General features: G+C 40.9%; 1 protein-coding gene across 1 annotated transcript in view; it reads right to left on the bottom strand.

Annotated features, from left to right (window-relative positions):
• Positions 1-22,373, bottom strand: part of ttc9b (tetratricopeptide repeat domain 9B) — a 23,021-nt gene extending 648 nt beyond the window's left edge. Inside the window, exons 1-3 of the mRNA XM_055045561.1 lie at positions 21,393-22,373; positions 3,303-3,485; positions 1-3,011 (exon numbers count right to left, since the gene is read on the bottom strand). The exon at positions 1-3,011 is cut by the window's left edge and continues 648 nt beyond it. Coding sequence (XP_054901536.1) covers positions 2,917-3,011; positions 3,303-3,485; positions 21,393-21,876 — 762 coding nt within the window. The 5' untranslated portion in view covers positions 21,877-22,373 and the 3' untranslated portion in view covers positions 1-2,916. The remainder of the gene's footprint in view (positions 3,012-3,302; positions 3,486-21,392) is intronic.
• Positions 22,374-22,969: the final 596 nt, after the last annotated feature.

Genomic DNA, 22,969 nt, shown 5'->3' with positions numbered 1-22,969 from the left:
AATCTGGCCCTCGCTCTGTCCTTCACATCCTGCCAGCCTGGCTTCACTGTGATCTAAAAAGTATTCGTTTTGTGGGTGCATTCACACCAGCCCAGTTCAGTCTGCTTCAATCAAACTCCAGGTCGCTTGTCCAGAAAGTCCCGTTTGTTTGGGGAGGTGCGAATGTGCAATCAAACTCTGGTCAGCCTACAAACCTGGATCTCGGTTCAGTTGAAGTGAACTCTGGAGCAGTTCGAATGCATGTGTGGAGACCGATTCAAAAGCAGGAAGTGGACTCCAGTGCAGGGCATTCTGGGTAAATACAACAAAAGCAAACATGAGAGTCGAGCTTTTGGGGGAGAAATGGCTTGTGGTCTTTTGGCTAACACGAAAGAGAAATCCTACGCTAGCGGTTCATTGAAGGGCGTTAATTGAACAAACAGCATCATGGAGACCGAGGAACTCTGTTAACAAGTCACGCTCTCCACAAATCTGATCTTTAGAGAACATCAAGAAGAAAGCCGATAGTAAAAGAAAACTTTAAGAAGTCCCGATTCCGCTTCAGAACTATACTCTAGTTTGTGTTGGACTATCACAGAAAATACACTGAACTCTGTGCAGAAAATGAGCATAATTACAAGAGGTATGAATACTTTTGCAAGGCTGTGTGTAATACTATTATTATGTCATCATGTTAAAGTTTACAGCATTGAAACAGCTGGGTTTTTTTTTCCCTTCTTATGGTTGAAAGTGAATTCCGGCTGTCAGACTCCTTAAGGAGGACGTTTCATCGACGGCGAGATGCCTCAGCTGCAGCTCTGTTTTTGTGGACATGGTCATAAATCCCCATCATGTAGTCATGAATGATAAATGTGATTTGAACCTTGCTGCATCTTCTGCAAGGGGCTGCAACTGCTTAACTCGAGCCGACGATGGCCTACTTCCCCCGGAGCCTCCATGTACCGTCTCTCCAGAGTGCCACTGACACACTTACTGTGGGTCCTTCTCGAACTCGTACCTGGCCAATAAATCAAACTGGGAGGGCATTGTCCTTCCCAGCTTCCGATTTAATCATTTAGCTTTCAGAGCAACAATCCTCCACCTTTGTAAATTAACAACAAGCTCTATCCAGAGATATTTCATACCTCTTTTACTGTGATCACAGTCACAACCCTCTCAGTTCAGAGAAGAGCTACGCAGATTGCATGAGCAAGCATTTTAGTGGCAGCATGCCATGACAGAACGCAACAGGGCCAATAAACTCCCAGTCAAAAAAAACAAAAACAAAAAAGACTTCTCAAATAACTCTCAAGAGCCACGCTTTGCATGCGGAGCGTGGGCTTGCACAAAAGGAACGAGGAAATCTGGGTTCCACCGCCCCAGAGAGGAGAGGAATTCAGGTCATGCTTTCACATATGATCGATTGAGCCCCTGGCCGGAACCGCGCCGGACGATTTAAACCTGCAGAAAAGCTATCAGAAAAAGAAAAAAAAAGCGATATCAATGATTCAGCTTCATGAGCCACAACAGAAGCAAGCGGCAGAGTTTTGACAGCCAGTAATGGATACGCACTAACTTATACCGTCAGTAGTTTCGGATGCTAATGTCGCATGCCCTCACAGCCGCGTTTGTCTATCAGCACGACGCAAACTGAAAGCAGGAGGAATCTCAAATGGCTCTCTTCTTGGACAGCGGAGTGCCTCGGCGCTGTGGTTGGGACCGATGATTGAGAGTGTTTTCCCTGCACTAACGCTGCCCGGAGTCTCCTCAGTGTCTCAGCAACCACCGGGAAGGCTCGGCGTTAGCGGGAAAAGGTCGGGCCGTTTGGAAATGCGAGTCCAACGAGCCGACCCGGGTTTGATGAAGCTCCTGAGCTCAGCCTGAGCTCATTGGCTGTTTTCCGTCGTGACATCATTCATGGAGAACCGGGAGAAAGAGGAAGGCCTCGCGCAATCTCTCCAACATGACAGCCACGTCACGCGATCCGCGAGAGGCTTCGGACAACAGATTCAAGACACACTGCACTGTTTCTTCCTCTCGCCACAACAGCGGACCGGACAACAGCCAGAACCGCGTGAGAATTTTGCCTCTGTGCTGCAAACAAACATTTCACGTACGACTGACCGTGACGGCAAAACTAAAAACCCTAACCAAGGAGTTACAAACACTTGAATTAGCCCTTGAATTGAAAGAACAGTCTAGAAAGTGAGATGCATGGCAGAGAGGTCGGGCAGAGAAATGACAGATCGGGAACAGAGGCAGCTTCTTGTCGCCAGCCGGTCTGAAGTGGGCTCTGTTCGGTCGTGGTGTACAATCAGAATGGGATGCGATCTTGATATGTCTCACAACCGTCATGCTTCACGCTGTCTCCCTGCACACAGACCCCTGCCCTCCTGCCAGTGTGGTCCAGCTTCCCGAGCCCAAAAGCTCTCCTGGAGAATTTGGGGTCGTGGAGAAACAAGGCAGAGAGAAAAAAGAGAGAGGAGCAAGAAAGCAGGAAGTAAAAGCATGTTCTGCTCTTTGAACGTGTACTAAACCAACCAAATGTTCATGGTTCATGTGCGGGTCTTTGAAGCTCCTTTTTCACTCCGGCACAAGGACGGTTTCTATGAGTATATTACAGTTTTGTCTCTCGTTTGTTTTTGTTGTTGATTTTCTTCGTGTTAGGCTGCTGATTGTGTCCAGGGAGAGAAGCCAAAGCCCCCGAGGGAGAAACCGAGAGGAGAGAAGAGGAGAAAGTAGCAGACAGTTGTTGATATGTGCCCCGTTTGTGTGTCACCAGCTGGGTGGTTGGGTCTGTTCCGTCTGTGCTGCTGTCAGGAGTCGGAGGAGGAAGAGAAAGAGGAGGAGGAGGGGGAGAGAGGAGGAGAGAGGAAGGGGTCAGCAGGATTGCCAAAAGGGTCAAAGGGAACAGGAGGGCCAGGAAGCTGGACGGGATTAGCCCTGGGTCTCTTTGCCGCTTTCCCGTTCTCGCTGTCCACTCTTGCTCATCTTCATCTCTGTCAGCTGGATGTATCTAAGCACGTTGGTGTCTGAAACGGACGGAAAACATGATGCATGAGAGCAAGAACATCAGCTTTAATGTCTAAATCCAGGCTGTTTCCCCCCAATGCAGTTAACTCTATCAATCTGTCAGGATGCCAGTAATAAAAAAATACACATTATATCAGATCTTTCCTTATTTCACATGTTGATAAATATTTATCCATTCCTAACGGCGGTTAGGAATGGATAAATATTTTGATTATTATTTGTATTTTTCTCTGCATTTATTCTTGATTATGCTCCCATAAATCAGTCTACTTAGCGTAATTCAGACTCACCTGCAGGTTCGCGGTTCTTAGCATCGCGCAGGTAGCGTAACGCACATTCATAATCCCCCAGGTGATAGAAGGCAATGCCGGCCCGGTACATGGCTTTAAAGTGGTCCCTCTGGTGGCTCAGCACCTTCAGACAGTACTCCTTCACTCTCTCGTAGTTCACCAGGTCAGATTGTAACAGGCAGGCTGCAGGAAGAGCACAAGACAGGAACAAAAAAAAAAAAAACCTGAATCAAACGATTACTTTGGAGCAATTAAACAACGAGTTCCTCCCAGCCTGCACGGCTGTACCACAGTAAACTTCTCCTCTTCAGTTCATCCTCTGGGTGGCGGTGACTATAAATAGTGATGTCTTAGAGAGCATGGAAAAGAGAAAAGAATCATGCAAGCAATTTGAGCCCCCAGGCAGGAGCTTGGTGTCTCTTTTATTTATTGTTTTTACTGAACTTGTCATGCAGAACAGAACAGAGGAGAGGAGTGAAACTGCAGCTACAAGACGATGCAGACAGTGAGGAGGCTTTTTGTCTCGTGTCACAGTGTCAGAGTCTGGCACCAGGAAATAAAAACAGAGAAGAAGAAGAGGACGTGCTCAGTGAATTATGACATGCCGTGTTTTACTGTAGTCATCAGCCCTCCAAATCAAACTAGCAATTCTCAGCAGTTCTCAGATCAGCTCAGGCCAGAGTAACTTTATTATGAAAGAGACACGAGAAAAGTCAAACACGGCTTTCAGTCCATCAGAGCTCTTAAACGCTGCTGATGGCTCAGAAATCCTCCGCTGGTCACAACCACACAAGCTTTCACTTCCGGCAGCTTCCCTCCACCGCTCCCTCTGTCTCTGCCAATTAATCTGACGAGACGTAAAAAAGATGGAAAATGAAAATCCCACTTGTACTTCCTCCATTTTCACTGTAGTGTCCCCGTACAGCAGTCCCACCCATCTTCCCCCTTTTCTCCTTTTTGTCCTTGACACGTCTGTTAAAATCATGAGTTAGGACGCTTAGAGGCAGGATGAGTCAGGAGTGAGAGACGATGTGCGGGAGGCTGGGGTTAAAGCAGGGGAGAGGAGGTGACACCTGTGGAGGCGACTAGGTGAAGGGGAGCAGAGTCGCGCAACCCAGCACCCTCATTTTGAAACAGTTTGTGGATTTTTTTTTAATGAAATGAAGGAGACTTTTGCAGTATTGAAACTTCTTAACTTTTCCCACATTTTATGTTGTGTAAAACTACAGACCTCGGTGAGATTTTATGTGACAGAGCCGTAAAGCATAATTAAAGAGAAAATGATACGTCAGCGTGAGCGCTTTTCTCTAAATAGATTCTGGAAAGTTAGGTTTGGATTTAGGCTGCAGTTGCTACCAAGGAGGTCTTAGATTTAGGGGGATATTTATCAAAATTGCACAACCAGAGAGACTGAAAAAAATCCCCACTTTTCTATATAAAACCTGGGTTTAGGTCTGGACTTTGACAAAGACATTCTACCACATCGATATTCGTTGATGTGAGTATTTTCACTGCAGTTCTGACTGTATGTTTGGGTCATTGTCCTGCTGAAAGGTGAATCATTTAAGCAAATTGAACCAGATTTACTGTCAAAAGCTGGAGAAAAGCGTCCACACATCATGTCCATGAAAGTGGTTAACATCAAATCCAGTTTGATTTTGACATTGACTTTAGCTGGAACTGGACAAAATGAGTGAAAACACAACTAACGTCTAACTATGTAGGACCCAAAAGATAAGAAAATCTTTTTAAAAAAATCCAAGAACATTGGACTCATTGGAGGCAGAATAAAAAAAAAAAAAGGAATAATTTAAGACTTTTTTACAGTACTCTGGCACATTTGAGGCAGTTGTTGTTTTCAAACAAATAGCAGCACACATAAGTTCACACACACACGCGCGCACGCACGGCTTTAATAATAACCGGAACATAAAGAAAACCTGACACTTCTTATTTCCAGAGAGGCTGATGACTCAGCCAGGAGCAGAGCAGGAAGGTCAAAGATGTTTTCCCTCTTTAGTGAACATAAAGCCTGCTCACATTTACTACAGCGGGACTCACCTCACACGCCCTCTACCTGTCCTGGATGCCTCCTCACACACTCCACCGCTCTGTTTGTTTTTATCACCATCCAGCAATCACCAGGCCGCTCCTCGCTGCACTCCCATCCATCATCTTCCCGCAGCAGCGACGGGGAGCTGAGCTTTCAGAGGATTCAGTTACAGCCTGTAATGGTTTTAATGGCTGACTTAGAGGTTTCACTCACACTGACACACTGATATACAACCAACACACACCTACAGCGCATACAAGCAGTGACAAGTGATACAAACGCGCAATGAAACCGTGAAAACGTCCACCCGTGCCAGCGTGGTTCAGCTAAAATATGGACTCAGCTACAAAATCTGGACAAAAGCAGGTGACTTCAGGATGGCTGTAGAGATCAGAGGCAGGACAAACAAACACAAGCCACAGATTGCACAAGTGATGACTGACTGGCCGCACCCAGTTGGCCCATTAGGCAGATGGATGGAATGCCAGAGGAAATGTAGAGTGTGGCGGGATGCATTAAGGATATGATAATGATGGGATCATCGGACCAGGCCTGGCAGGGACACAGGCCCAGTAAACATAGCAGAGCGATTTCACAGGAGCCACAATGTCTCTGTCACTGTGAAAGACATGACTGTGTCTGCTATTGTACGAGACGCGTGGCAGCAGGTGATAACGGCTACTTTTCACAGAGAGAAAAAGGTTTCATTTCATTTTCACTTCAGTGCAAATTCGCAAGATGTCGTCTCAAGGCATCTTACGAAAAAGTCAATCCAATCACGCACAGATTACACTAATTCCTAGTTAAGTTACAGACAATGCATAAAAGTTAAGCATATCATTCAAATTTAAAAAGTTTCTATCTAAGGAAACCCAACAGATTGCATTGAGACACTGACTTGCCTCGTTTACTCCTCTTGGACAAATAGCAACAGGAGACAATTGCGTTGTTGACTTTACAGCAACATGAATACTCTGACTGAGTATGCATGGAGCGACAGTGGAGAGGAAAAACCTGCCAGACCATCCATTTGCCACGACCGACATAGAGCGAAAGATGGGAAATAACTGACCTCCTTTGTGGTTTTTAACAAAAGTTTTACTGACAAAAAGCTCTGGAGAAACAAAAAACTAACTCATTTCCCTTGGAAGAGAATTAGCACATTCTAAGAGTTCATTATGGTTAATGGACTAACTGAGAGAAAGCGATGTTGACGTCTGTGTGTCCTTTAAACTCTTCTAGTCAGGCTGAGGGAATGGATTCAAGGAAGGGAAATATGTAGGATGAAAAGATTTGAAATTTGGAGTAAAAAATGTTTCAGCATAAATAAGAAATTCAAAAGAGAAAAGTGAAAGTATCTGTGAAAAGATTGCGTCTTCGAGACGCCATACATCAGTTTCTTTTTGGATAAAAAGATAAAACAAGAAGCAAGTAAAGTTGAATGAGTTCAGGAGCCCCACTGGCTGCCTGAAGCATGAATCAATGTCAAAGACTGTTTGAAATAACAGATAAACAGAACAAAAAAAACAAAACAAACTGAAGACAAGCAAGACAAAGGATGGAGGGCAGAGACAACAAAATCCAGAAACTGACGGTTTTTCATCTCTTCTGTTTCTGCTCCCCAGCTCAGGATGTTTCAATCCTGACTAATTTCCAGTCCCTGCATCTCGTCATGTACTCTCCGTGGACCTGCGTCCTTCCCTCGGCCTCGCCTCACCTCCATCTTAACAGCAGGCCTGACATCACCCTCTGTCTAATTTGAAGCCACTGGTGGCCCTGGTGATTAGTCTGCTGTCCATCACCTTGTAATTAGTTCTGCTGGAAGATAATAGTAGGAGGAGAGCCCCATCACTCACTCTGGCACTTACAGCTCCTCTGTGTTAACTTCAGAGCAAAGTTCATCTCCAACCTTTATCCTGCATGGTGGCCTCTATCCTTTATAAATGCCACACTGCTGCAACAGATTTAGTTACAGAGTCAAACGAAGCGTGCATCATTGTGAAACTGCCACGCACATGTGCAGCTGACGTCACAGTTGGTCTTTCTCTAAGAATAGCTCCACCCAAAGCGGTTTTTGCAAATGTCTTTAGTTGTTATTGAGATGGATAAGGGTCACAGTTCACAACTCTCCTCAGCTCTGACAAAGCTTTTACCGGCAGCACATCATTTTAGCAGCCTTCCTTTCCTTTTTCACCCTCTGTTGAACCAGATTCCATTCAATTCGATTCGATTCAATTCAATTCAATTCAATTCGAAATACTTTATTGATCCCATAGGGAATTGCTGTAGATGCTGACGCTGTATCTGTCATGGCTGCTCAGGAAATTGTTGGCTTGCTGATAAAACCCATTCTGAATAAGAACTGCTGCTCCATCAAATACGTTTGCAGAGTTTACCCACAGTGCATCACCAGTCCTAGGAGATTAGAGAAATAGAGCAGTCCGATTATTCTGTAGGACATACATGGCAAACAGGGAGGCATTTAAATGAGCAAAGTTACTAAACTTAGCTGCTTTCAACATTTTTGTAGAACTCTTGTTAAGTGTGCGACAGTGCTGCAGGGAGAGGGCAGATCCCGAAGCAGCAGACATGCATTTTTTCTTGTTCTGGTTTTCTTGTTCTGGTTCTGAAGCTCTCATTATGCATTAGAAGTGTCCAGGTGCAGGTTGGTCTCATGTTTTCGGCTAACCATCTTGTCGCATTGTTCCACTCTCCTCAAATAGTTGCTCAGGATTAATGCTCACCTACTTAAATATTTATACGCCGGAGGAAGCTATTGGTCTGGACGACGTCAACGAGATAAAATATTTTAATATTCAATGCTTCTTATTTTAGGTTTTGGTTATATGTTCTTGTCTGTTTTTTATGGCTTAGAGATAAAATGAAAGGCAGCTTATGCAGCTCCATTAGGATTATTTTGGCAAGTATAGACCTTTATCAAAGTGGCCAAAAAAGAATCAAGAAAGATTGTCATAATTCTTGTTGCATGAGTAAAAACAGACTTCCTAATGGCACATAAATGGAGTTACATATAGCATAAGAGATATTGACCATATTTTACTCCCTGACACTGATATAATTTTATTGCAGCCATTATCTGACTGGTGATGTCATCTGTGGAAACTCTGCAGACTTTTGTTTCGCTATCAGCAGATCAGATGTTTCTGCCTGTTGCTGTTTTCAAACCCAAAGGATCCAGAAAGAGAATTTGCAAGAAAAATTAGAGTGATTGGTTAATTTTGTTAAAATGTTCAACTCTTTTTGGCTTTAATAATTTCTTGCGTTTCTAAAAACAAACTAGGGGAAACTAAGGATTGTTGCCTCGATCACAAGCCAAAATGTGTTGCTTTGCAAATGAAGTTGTTTTCTGCTTTGCGTGTTGCTGGAGCTTTCACCTCACCAGACCTCAGATTCTCTCTGCACACTGTGGGAGTTGATGAAATTGTGCCAGAAACTTTTGGGTATCAAAGTTACTCTTTGCTTAAAAAAAAAAAAAAAAGTATAATTTTTAAAAGGTGTAAATGGCAAACATCAGGTAACTTCTTAAACACTCAGTCTTAAGTTTTAGCCTTTTATGTTTACACTAATCAGTGCCACCGTCTGTTGTGACGAAAAACAACTTTAACCTTCAGAAGCACAACACTGCTGGCTGTGAGAAATTATAGCGGTTTTCTAATCGGATTAAGCACTCATTAAAATGAACTGTTTAGTCATGTATGAACATTCTGCATCTATTTACAGATAACATAGGTGGCCAGGAGGGGAAATGCTTGCTCATGCTCATCCACACTGAGCAGAAGGGGGGAAAGCAGGCTCTGCAGGGGAGCCATTGCTGAGCTTGCAGTCAGAATCCAAAGAAATATTTTAATTCAAGCGTGCCTCCACTGACAGTAAATCCAGGTACAAGCTGATAAAGGTGATCCAGTGGGTTGGAAGTAATTGACTTTACTCACAGTTTATTCTAGAGTAGTCTAAGACACGAGAAAACGGTGAAAAAGGTGGAAATGAGTCGGGAAAGGAGTCGGGATAAATGTGCGGAAGATGTTCTCTCTTTTTGAATATACAAAAGAGACTGTCTTTGAATTCAGTTTTGGGAAGCGCTTCTCTATCTTTAAGGAAAGAAAGAATAAAAGAATAATTTAAAAATTCCAATGTGGCAGGAATCAGATCAGATAATGTCCTTATCCTGCAGAAACTATTGTTTCATGTTGGCAAACAACTGTGTTGGCTCCCTGCCTATATGCCTCAGAGCCGTTTCTAAGAATGGAGGAAAGCTAATTTAAACGAAGAAATGCTTCCTGTATAAATATTTGTGAATACAGTTTATTGTAGCTTCATAGAAATAACACACTGACAAGTGTCATGTATGGTTTCTTAATGAAATCTACATGTTTTGATGTTTCCAATTGTCATATATTAAAAAACCAACAACAAAAAGAGCAATCAGACTTTAATAGTATCAGAATCGTTCATTCTTTGGCTTCTGTATGACTATAATTAACATTTCCAACCAGCAGTGTCACAAAACTCACTGAAGAGTTTACAATAACTTACTAGCAGCAGTGTTGCCAGTAAGTTACTGTAATTCTATTACAGTCTTACTATAAATTTATTACAGTGTACTTAAAAAGTGAAAATGTTTAATCCATGGTTAAGCAACCAGTTTAAGTTTTGAGGGGAAAAAACTCTCATCACTAAGATGTATGAAGAACTGGCTGTGCAGAAATAAAACATCATCATGTATAATGTGAGACAATAATACATTATACATATCTAATGAAATAAAAATTAATTTAAAAAATAATTTGTTATTTGAGTAAGAAAAAAAGCATGATGGTAACAGCTGGATGCTACATTTATCCCACCATCTCCATGTTTAACAGATGCAGGATAATTTTAGATGTGAAACAGTGCCCACCCACAGCCTGGTAACTTCACTATTTTTAAGTTGAACTGTTGACTTTTCATCTGAAGCACCTCTGATTCATAACAAGCTCAAGATTTTAAAATATTTATTTTCTTTTGTGAAGCCTTTTAGGTTGCACACCTAAAAGGCTGCACTGTGCAACAGACACAGTTTGCAACACGTTGCTGCTTCATCCCCGAGAGGATCCATATCTTTGTTGTTAATTTATCAGGTGACAGTTTAAAAAAATGTATATGTTGATGAAAAAAAAATGTCATAACAGGAAGTCATCTGTCATAACAGATTACCATGAAGCCAAACATAAAAAAATAACATTCTCACATCCACGGCCCCCTTATTAACCCGTTTCAACATTTACACATGAAGGAGGAACACAAAGCCAAAGTTTTATAAAGCAGAATCAACAGTAGCACTGATTACTACAACTCATCTAATTTATGATCATTTTAACTTTTAGCTCTATAATCACAAAATGAAACAAATTCCATCTGGATTTTATCTAGTAGAGAAATACAAAGTAGCGCATATTTGTGTAGTGGACAGAAAAGGACACTTGGTTTTCAAAATCTTTTACTAATGCAGTGCTTCTCAATTCCAGTCCTCAAGTCCCCCTGATCTGTAAGGTTTAGATGTGTCTCTATTTCAGAACAGCTGATCCAGATGATTGCATGGCGTCTTCTACAGTCATCAAGTACTGCAGAAGCATGTATATCACCCACAGATTCAAACCAGGTGTGTGGCAGAAGGGGAACGCCTAAAAAAATGCGGGGCGAGGGGACCTGAGGACTGGAATTGAGAAACACATATGAAGAGGGTTGACCTGTGTTTAGCTACGTCAGTCTTCACTCCCTTTCCACAGAGAAAAACCGTGGATATGAAAACCAGGCCAAACACATCATTTACACATCTCTGCTGTCTCAAACAGCATGTAACAAGGGCGAGTTTTTAATGTCAAGTCCCAGCAGAGCAGGCTTTAAAGCATTCAAGGTCAGGCCAGAACAGAGTGAACAGAGCAAGCAAACAACTTGACAACCAGGGCTTGTTATCATCAGGGAACCCTGCTGGAAAAATACAAGCAGCCCGTTGGTTCAGCTGGGGTTTTAGACGTGTGCAAATAGCTGGAGCAAATTCTCATTACGGATGGCTTATGAAGGACGGATATTTTCCTCACTCTCACTCCAAGGATGTCAGGGAAAGGGTAAATGTCTCAGTTCTCCCTAAGCTGATGTCAGGACTTTCAACTGGGCACTAAAAAAAGCTTTGACAGACACTTTTACTTTATACATTATCCCACACAAATGTCACACTATGCCAAATAGAAATTCACAATCCAAGAACGTTGGGGACACAGAACCCATCACAGCCGCAGGAAAAGTTTTCAAACTAAATTCCTGAGAAGTCGTCATGTTAAGATGGCTGGAGTTTTGCCATTTACAGAGTTGGTAGTTTATTCAATGTATTTCAGGAGTTTCACTGAAAGAAGTGAAAGAAAAACAGTTCTTAATGTTTAACGGTGATGGGGAAATCAGAAGCATTAAAAGTAAAATATTGACTTGTAAGCTGGTACCTCACATATTTTTCATCAAGCCTCCGGCTCTTTATGGAAAACGTTTATTTTATTGGTCTGATGTAATATTACAAATCCATCCATCAATAAGTTCATTAAAATAATGACTGAAATCCAGTGTCCTGATGGTCAGTCTTACTGTAACAGTATGAAGGCGTACTTGTCCAAATAGATTGTTTTAATATTAATTTTCGGTGTTCTAATGGTAGATTTTGGTGGTATTGAGTTGACTTATAACTTGTCTTAAATCTGCCAATAGCACATTGTGATGTTTGATACGTTTCACTGCCTCTGATCATAGTGTACAAGATATAAACAGGTTTGAGTGTTGAAGTTCATTGACTTTGAAAGCATCAGCATTTCAGAGAAACAGAGCAGTTTCTTCTTCACTTTTTTCTTTTCTGTAGAGACAGGAAGCTTGTAGCTCCTGCCATATAGTCTAGACAAGTTGTGCACATAATATTTTATCTTCAGTCTAGTTTCAGTCTATATTTGTATCTAAAATTCTGATCACTATCTGGGGACCTCTGGTCTAATTGACATCACGCCAACGAGACTCCAAGCTCTTCTTCTTCTCTGTTTTTACTCACCTACTCTGCTCTATCTTGTCTTTCTGACAAACAACCAAATCTTTTTTTGCCCCCGTGACAGCAGCGATCGGGGCTTGTCAGAGCAGGTGATATAAATTAGTTTGGATCTTTATCGAATCTTTCAGAGTAATAAGTACTGACAAAAAGCAGCTTTGGAAAACTCATCTTTCACTGCTTAGAGGTCATAGAGGCAGGCTGACTGTTTCTAATTTATGAGTGCTGTCCAGTTTGTCACAGCCTCCATCCTCTTCCCAGCTCTCTTAATCTCTCTGTCTTCCAGCTCTGAGGTAACTCAGAGGACTAGTACAGTAGAGGGAGAGCCATCTGCAGCTCTGGCACTCAACATTGTCACAGCTCTGCTCTGGCCATCCCTCCAATGGCAGAAATACCCGCACAGGGGGAAGGAAAACACCACCCAAACCTCATGCCATCCCACAAGCTAACCCAGCCTCATGACACCTCCGTTCCTTCTCCTCTTGCTGCAGAGGTCCTCCTACTCCCAGCTGCTCAGACAACCCACATCTCTCCCCATCTTAACCCCTCGATCTTGCAGTTCTCCTCTTCATCTGCTCCCTCTAAAGTCTCTTTCCGTCTCTATCTTCAGCATTCCACCACATCCCCTGGTGATTTAGTTGGCAGGAGATGACAAGGAGGCATTTTTAGTCTGTATTTTGTCAGCAGGCATTGAATATTTTCCGAGCAGCGTGTCAGTGCGGATGGGTAAAAATCTCTCTGTCTTTGGTATTACACATCACTGAGATTATTCGAAGGCACCCCCCCACGTCCTTCACCGGTCTTTGAGATGGATAAGTTGAACAACCATTATTAGGCTTCTTTCCATGGACCTTCCGAAACTGGTTACGCAAACTTTGAGATATTCTTTAAAGAATAAATTTGCTAACTTGAGCAGCTGTATCTTTCTGCAGCTGTTGTTGTCAGGCATATATGCAGGGTTTGAAAGCTACAGGCTTTAAAATCAAGATGTCTGACATTTTAGGGTTAATTTACAAACTACAGGCAAAGCTATAGACCTACAGTAAATTTAAGCATTAAGCTTTGCTTGCTAAACTTGATGTAACTTGTTAATGCCATCACCTTTTGATGTAGAAAAAAAAAATCCCCATACACTAGCTGAGAGTACCATGTAAGTTTTGTAGCCTAGAGGTGACACAAGCATACGCGCTTTCACATTTTTTGTTACAGTAATAAAAGACAGAATATAAGTTTTGCTCTGGCTACCAAAAACATTTTCAGTGACTTAAATATATTTGATCTTGTCCACATTTATTAATCAACTCCATTAGTTTTATCTTAATCTTAGAAAATTAAACGTGGGCATGGATTACAACTGCTCACACGTAAAACCAAAATAATATTATTCTGACATATCTTTTCTTTTTTTTTAAACTTGACTCATTTAGTTTATTTGTGAGCTCCCTCACCTTAGCATGCAAGTTTGAAATTGCTGGATCATGATCACGGATAGGGAGCGACGTTGAGCTGCACGACTGGAACAAAAAGGTGGCTGGTGTGTTATGAAACAAACAGTTTTACATGTCGCCTCCTGCTGAGTCTCTCCCAGAGCTTTGATTTATGACTCATGCACAGATTGAAGCAGTCAGGAGGAACAAAGGCTGAGATCTGTGAACAGTAGTTAATGAAAAAATCATGATGACCGTTTTTAGAAGTATCACAGCAATGTGCTCCCTGTTTCCTTCGCTGTATATTTTCGGAGGTACATTTGACTCATTCACAGCGTTTGTAATCTGTAAAACTGTTTGATGCAAGTTGAAGGATGCATAGGTGGTGTTAGCGTCAACAAGTTGCTCTACAGAATGATGGATACACTCAACAGGCTTTTGTTCCAACACATTGAATGAGAATGATTTTATAGTGCTGGAGATTGTCATCACAGCTGCACTGTGATGACAATCACTGACTGAGAAGCTCACAAAACGAACTGCTGGTAGGAACGCAATGCACACACACTCGCACGTAAGGTGAATTTCTGAGTTTGTGAGTTCGTGACTACTTCCAGTAGTCCACAGAAATGTGGAAAAAGGCAACATGGCCATGAGAAAAATCTCTTACAGGAGGAAAGTGCATGGGTTGTGTAGAGCAAGCAAGTAATACTCATATGGAAAAGTGACCCTCAAAGTGCAGTGAGACATTTTGCTGACTTTGCTTGTCTTCTTTTAGGTGAGAGTCATTTTAAGTCAATACAAAGTTACCCTGACTGATCTATTTGTATTCTTTTATAATGATAACAATAGACTTTCCCATACATGAGAACGCCCCTATCACCTTGTAAGAGAAAATAAACATGAAGTGTGCACAGTTTTGGGTGAAGCTATTTTGTTGTCCCAAAAATCTTTCTTATTTGATTTTTTATAATAAACTTTTGCCACAACCTTTTGCACATGACAGTGCAATCATATTCCAATCAGAAATAACTTCCTACATAAATCCTGCATGACTATAACACATGGCATTGAGTCCACCATTAAGACTATAACCAAAAAAGAAAAAGAAAATCCTGATTAAAAATGAATAAACAATAAAACAAAAGGGCAACAACAGTGAACAACACCTCTCTTATCAACAACACTTAATTAGTTTTCAACTGCCAAGTCTGAAAACGTTAACTTTTATAACCCATATCATTTGGCAATAATCTGGCACTTTTTATGTCATCTTTCTTTTGAAACTTCAGCTCAGATGAAGCCACACAACAACTAGTTTCAAACATGAGTCAGGTACGCACACATTCAAGTACTGCTGCAGGCTTCAAGTAGGGGACTACTACACCCACAGTAATTTGAATGGGAAACTCTGTGAAATACTTATTAAACTCTTATAGATTTGTCTCCTTTATGAGTGAATATCTAGAGTCTGTATATTTGTTTCTATGATCTGATGACTGTGCAAAATGAACTAATTCTCACTCTGGGTTTCTTGCACAGTCATTACAACCAGCTAACAAATATGATCCTGGTTGAACAGAAATTAGAACTTTTTTTCTTTTTTACCTTAAGGATTAAAACACCATCTGTAATGTCGTTAGGAAATAGGATGATCTATTTCTCCACTAGAGTTCAACTAATTTAAAACGTTCAATCCAATTTCTATGAATATGTTTTCCTCTAATTGGGATTTTTTTTTAGAATTGGAAACTCTTTACTGAATTGACATCAGTAAAATGTATTTAATGAATAAATGGCCTTCAGATGTTTTACTATTGAGGTGAGGCTGACTTTAACTACTTTAAATTAAATCACATTTTTTATTATCCTGAGCATACTATCTAAAGAGCAAACAGTTTTTTTTCCTTTAATGTGACTGAGTCAATACATCTGTTCTCTTCCTTTGAATGCCAGACACACAGAGACAACAAGAAGATTATGTCCTTCTCATGACCACAACAAGAACATTGGAAAAACAGGCACAGACATGAACAGATATACAATGTGTTTCAACAAATTAGCAGAGTCAGCAATGGGTTTGGTAAGAATGGCAGAACAAACAGTAATGGGGGCAACCCTGTTTCCCTCTGACCATACACACACACACACACACACACACACCCACACACACACGCACACACACACACACACACACACACACACACACACACACACACACACACACACACACCCACACACACACACACACACACACACACACACACACACACACACGTTTTCTGCATCCCCTGGGCAAGCTGCTGTTCTTCCAGCAGCCAGGGAAAGCAGAGACAAACAAACACAAACGTGCTTGCATGAACACCAGTACTTGCACTCACAGCTGCTGACATGCATTCTCTTTTGCTCATGTGAGAGGTTGTGGTTTGCTTGCTGGCCTTCTGTCATACGTCAGGGCCAAAGATGGGGAGCCACTCAGTTGGCACCTCCTCCCTCCTGACCATTGAAAGCAGCATCTACGCAGCAGAACTCTGGGAAACCAGGCACAACCTTGCAACCAAAGCCCAGTGTTTAAATTATAATGTGTGAGAGCCATAACAAGTTTTTAAAAGTATTTTAAACATAAAAATATATATTGTAAAGGTTATTGTTGTTTTCTCTAAAAATTCTTAACAATTGTGTTATTTAATACCATTTCTGACTCTGTTTACACAACCCACACAATTTTATGACAGTTTGTAAAACTTTTAGTGCAGTCCATGGAACCAACTCGTTATGTCTTGACCTCTTCTCTAACGTCTGTCTTTTTAAAATTTTTTTATTGTTTTTAAGTTGTGCACATAAAAGAAAAAAATATGCAGATGCAGTATTTGTTGGGCCGGGAGAAACACATTTATTTAACGCATAAGATAATTTTCATTCTTCTGTCTTTTATGATAAAGTCGTCTTAAACCTAACAACTACTTCTGGAAAGAAAGTGCTACATAACAATTTTAACCTGTATGATTTAAATAAAAGTTCAGTATTTTCATATGAAAGCTAAATAAAAGTTGCATTTGTTGTTTCATGTTAATCAAACTAACAGTGCTATTGATGGTGCCAAATACATTTCTTCAGAGTTGTGGAACTTTCTCACATAACAGAAACTAGTGAAACACATTATGAGGCCCTGCTGACATAGTTGCAACCACTATGCATCGTTGCATTGTGGTTGCATAGTTGCATATAGTATCCGAGGGTATTTTCCAACATCCTAAAATAGCTCCAAATAAATGCACAGTTTCCTCCTGAGACCAAAACTGCATTACTATGCTGATTTATGGAATTAACTAACCTATTTTAACAACAGAGAATAACTGGTCATGAAGGGCAATGTACTGGTGATAAGTACCTCTGTGATATTCATTGTAGTTGTCCCTGCACATCTTGGCCTGCTTCTCTAGAGATGGATGCAGTTAACTGTTACAATCTCCTGCTGCTGCTAGCAAACACGTTGAACTCAGCTTCCTGTTGGTTTTTGGATGTTTCATTAAATTGCTTGAGCCAAAAGTGGTTATCTTCCTCCTCTTAGCAATGCTGCATGATTTGCTACCTTGCCGACAAAGATTGCTATTGTCAAAAGGTACTTTTAATCTGAGAAACATATTCTAATTTATTGAATATGACTGTATGGAGAGCGGTACTATCTAATGCAGAGAAGATGTTGCTTTTCACACACTCATATCAGGTCCTGTGGTACTAGAACACTTATGAATATGATTATGAGTACATACACGTGTTATAATATATAGACACTAATATCTGGTTGATGTTAGTGCACCCTCACTCTGAGGGAGAGCTGACTTGTGCAGGGACACAAGAACATAAAAACTACATGCTGCCTAAAATTTGATTATTTTGATATTATATTATTATAATAATAATATTAAGCTAGACTTTTTATGTGTTTTTACTCTCTAGTCCTTTTGTACTTTATTATTTTAGCATACCACGCAAGATGCTTATTATCAAACAATCGACAGACGACAGAGTAAAAAAATAAAATCTAGGATTTTCATTTGACCTACATTGTGAGTTTTCCAGTTGAATTATCTTTGGGAAATACCTTGCTCTTATGTATGCAGAAAACAGCATTTTATTTCTTGATTTTTACTATTTACTGTGATCTATTTAGGCTATAAATGACCTTTGACACACGTTACTGATCCAGTTGAAGAAATAAGATAGTCTGACTTCCTGGCAGTGAAATGTAAAGTAGTGATGACTCGTGGGTTTCGCACAGTGCCATACAGCTCTGCTCATTTATAGATTCTGCGAGGGCAGAGAAACATTCGGCTGATGTTCTTCTTCTGTTATTGTCCATTTGCTCACTCAGACTTGAGTCAGCAGAGAACAAAAGGAATGAGCAATAACAACACAATAAAAAGGGAACAATCGTAGTGATGGTTGCCATGGTAAACATGCAGCATTATAAAGGGCAAGCTGACCACTCGTTTTCCTCTTATCACTTCATTTTCCCACTATTCTCTATTCCTCTTCTCAGCGCTTTATTTCACCCTAGTCATACTAAATGATGTCAGTTCTTTCAGTCTACAATTTCCCTCCTGCCACTCCCTGGACTTACTCTCATTTTTTTTCCTAGTTCCTCTTTCCCTCCCTCCCCTCTCTTTTTTCCTCTCCTAGCCTTTCACATCACAGCGGCCTCCCTACAGGCACCAGACAGGCCCTGAATGCAGCATCGGGGAAGCGACCTTCAGTGCATCGTGGCCAACTGACTGGACAGACCCTAGCATAGAAACACCACACAACATCGCCTCGCTCAGTTTCGTTTATACAGTTCTAAAAACACTAAAACATCTGCTGAAATGCACACAACTGATCACTATTGTCCTCACTTCGCTCTGGATTTGGACATCTAATCAGACCTACTGATCAAGAGGCAGATGGTGCTGCCAAAGCCTGGCAGCAGTTTGGCAACATGTTTACTCAATGCTTCTTCTTTGTGATAATTTTTATGTAGCACACAAAAACACCACAAAACTCAGAGTATATTGAGGATAAAATACAATCAATAACTTTAGAAGATATAATTTTTGGATGTCCATTTGTGTTGTATCAACCAATAAAACATTTGTTTAAAATATTTAACAGATTCGCTTTTGAAAAAATTGATTTCTATTATTTTTACAATTAAAATTCAATACTACTTGTTTTATGGTTAACTGTTAAGCCAATAACAAATTCAACTTGCTGTGTAACATAATATTTTCTGCTTAAGTACTTTATATTATTTACTACATGAGGAGCATTTAAACATTTTTATGTAATATATTTAAATGTTTAAAAGAATAAAAACAAAATGTGCTTACCAAGGAATAATAAATATCAGACATAATTTCCTTCTGTTTGCAATACTTCATTTTAAGATTTTAAAGTTATTAAACAACTTTAAAGTCTTACACGAGCAAAAAAAAGGACAAACAAAAAAGGAGAAGCAGTAAGACATTACTTGACACTGATTTACCGTGCATCTATAAATTTTTATTAATATTTTATGCAACGTTCAATAAAGGAAAAAATATTTATACTTTAATTGTCAATTCAGACTAGATATAATACACACATTGTATAATAAAACACATAACCTTCTTCTTACTGACATCAAATCATGCTAGCTTTTTCTTAAGGTCACTTAGGATTACTATAATTAATTCCTTTTGTTAAATAATCACAGATTTATTTTGTTTCTTTTACATAAATTCAGATGTTTACATTCAGTAGACGTTAGAAAACGTTTGTAAACCCCTGTTGATAATAACATGGCTGATGAGGTTCTGACTGTGTTTATCTGAGACAATTAAGTTTAGGGCAAACCTGTGGTTGTTTTTGAAGCACACCTCACACATTTATCTTCTTCTCGTGAGTAATTTGTCTAAAGGTGCTACTTTCATCTGTTTACCTTCCTCCACAGACTAGGCAGCACAGACATCTCTAGCCATCATAATGTTAAGAAAAGGGTTCTGTGTGGTAGAAACTTTTCTGCAGAACGTGTGTTTAAGCCCCCCCAAAAAAAGGAAAAAAATTCTGTGAACATGTTTGTTAAAAGTTGATAGAACGTGTCAGTGAAGGAAGCCATTACTCTGAAAACTAGACAAAAGCCAAATTGCAGTTTGTAAACATTCAGGGACAAAAATGCACATTGTAGATACATAACCTGTGGTCTGATTAGACTGAAAATTAGAGGGACAGCTGCATTTTGCAAAATTCACCTCTGGAAAATCACTGCACTGAATGCCATTGAAAACATCATGGTTATGCACCAAATACTGACATCTAAAGTCTTCCTGAGTTAAAACATTGGTATTACTGTTTATAAATCATATGTACTTGTTGTCATTGCGTTATTCAAGGTCTGAAAGCTTCTTTTTTTATTACTTTGATCATTTTTCATTTTCTGCTAATATTTTTGCTTGGAATTTCAGACATGTTAACAATGGCTCACATTTTACTCATATACCTATCAAGAGTAAAATCAGAGAAACTGATAATTTTGCAGCAGCCTCTGTATTTTTTCCAGAGCTGTGTATAGTTTCACAACAGAGAAACATCACAGCATTTCGAGCATATTATCAAGCACTTTAAGTATATCACTGAATTATCTACAAGTGATATAAGTGTAACATTTATTCATGTTTTGAGTCACAAGGTCCAGATCTCCGTCCAAAATGGGAGGACAGAAATGTACAGAAATGAGAGTGAGGCAGCCTAAAAATTGGACCCATTTACACTATTTCTGTCAGGAGGAATGGGCCAGAATGACAGAAAATAATTGTGCAAATCTCATGGTAAGGATACACAAGGCATTTGACCCAAGCCTTAAAGTTTAAAAGGCAATTCTACCAAATGCTGACAAACATCTATGGCAACTTTTGAGTTTCAGAAAAGTTCTCTTTCGCATTATTTTGTTACTTTGCTTAGCTAACCAAACAAACAGGGAAAGTTTCACTTGATTCAGTCAGTAAGCGAAAAAAAAAAAAAAAGGTTTATGCGATGAATATAAATATATGGTTTGAACTGTACAATAAGAAAATGCCACGCATATTTTCTGACCCTTCGTGGTTTTCCTTTAACCTACAGAGCTGTGTGTTGCAGGACAGTATGTCCTGAAGTTGCATCAACTTGTTGCTTTGAAAAACACCGATTACCCATCACCACACAAATGAGCTCTAATCAAATGATGAACCGTGCATGTGTTAAACAGTTATGTTCATCGTTGGCACATGAACCGAATTTATTCTGATTATCACTGGATGAAAACTGATTTGACTGGAAAATCTTTGCACTGGTTGGTGAGCCTGACATCTTGTGTTGAATCAGTACACGCTGTTCGCTCCTGGATCCAACAAGCTACCGTCCACCTCTGCTCACACTGCCAGGAAGAAAGTCTGTAAAAATAACTCAGCCTACTATGATGAACCCAGTGAACCGGAGCGAACAACCGCGTCAGCAGCACCGGGCCGGCCGTCGCTCACCTGTCAGGCTGTCGTAGCACTCGATCTCGGTGTTCTCCACGGCTCTCCGCTGCTCCTCGGTCAGCTTGGCCGCGGCTTGACTCAGCAGGTTGACCTCGGAGCCCGTCGTCCCGTCCACAACATGAACCCCCTTCAGCTGGAGCAGCGCGCGGTGGTACTTGCCTATCGCCTCCCGGAATTTCTTCTCCTTGTAGCAGCGGTGGCCCTCCGCTTTGAAGTCGATGGCTTTCTGAATCTTCAGCTCCATCTCCGTTTCGGCCGAGCCGGCTCGATACCCGCCGTCTCCTCCTCCACCGCCTCCACTACCGCCGCCTCCTCCTGCTCCGGCGGCCGCTGCCAGGCTACGACCGCCAGACTCCGGGTAGCTTTTCAGGCTTTTTATCTGGTGTTGTTTGGCTTCCATGTCTCTCAGTGGACGCAGCTGGAGCGGGCCATTGTGCTCGGTGTGTTTCTTCGGGGAGCTCTGGAGCAGCGTGCTGTGCATAAAGGATGCGGTATCGGCGGGGCAGGCAGGCGGCACCGAACTGACTGGAAGCGTCGATAAAAAAAAATAAAACCCGAAAGAGACGAAAGAAACAGAGGCAGAAGGCGCGTCTGAAGATTGTCACTGGCGCTTCAAATCATAAATGCGAGTTAAAAAGGCGAAAAAGAGCGAAGAGAAGCGGGAGGAAGCATCCCGAAATTAGCAAACGGCCCAACCGTCGGAAACAGAATTCCGCTTTCTGGTCTCGCGGAAGGAAGGATGCGCCTGTGGACGGCACGCGCAGCTTCAGCACCACAGACAGCGCGCGCACGAAACCCTCACACCGCACAGGATGATGGGAGAGAAAGAGAAGTCGTGAGGCGTTGCTGCGGTAGAGATTTTACGTGAAATGACAAAAAATGAAATTAAAAAAAAAAGGCCACGCAAACATTTATTATCAATAACTATTTTTTTTTATCACTACAATTAAATAATCCGGGTTTTACTCTTATACATATAGTCAACGAGAAGCGCCGGATGGCTTCAGCTGATAAGGTTTTCAGAGATGGAGAAACAGCAGGAGGGTGCATGCCAGGGAAAGAAGAGAATGCAGCGACCTCAACTGGTCATAGAGTAAAATACACATGTTTATGGGCTGTCGAGGCTCAATATCTCCATATTTAAAATGGTGTGAGATTTAAATTGATGGCATTTAATTCATATAAGCTCATGTGTGGGGATACTTAAATTCAATGGCCCATTACTTAAACCTGTGTACTGTTTTATAGTCGTGACAGACAACAAAAAACACCATTTACATACGAAACAGGGCCGGCCCAAGGCAGAAGCAAATTGAGCAGCCACTTAGGGCTTCAGGGACACCAAGGGGCCCTCTCAGTGGAGCAAACTTTTTTTTTAGTAATAATTTCTATGTCATTATAAATTTAAAAACACACAATTTCACTATGAAGTGATTTGTTTTTACAAAAATATATATTTGATAATGTATTTAGAAATTATTTTATTGACAAAGAGAAAAAAACTAAATTGCTCTTGGGGTCCCCATCCAGACGTTCAAAGCTCCGGTCAGAGGTTAAATAAGCAAAACAATGCC

Source organism: Poeciliopsis prolifica, unplaced genomic scaffold, assembly GCF_027474105.1.
Source record: "Poeciliopsis prolifica strain line A6 unplaced genomic scaffold, Auburn_PproV2 SCAFFOLD022, whole genome shotgun sequence".
In the NCBI taxonomy this organism is placed as follows: domain Eukaryota; kingdom Metazoa; phylum Chordata; class Actinopteri; order Cyprinodontiformes; family Poeciliidae; genus Poeciliopsis; species Poeciliopsis prolifica.
This window is presented reverse-complemented; position numbering and strand designations above follow the sequence as displayed.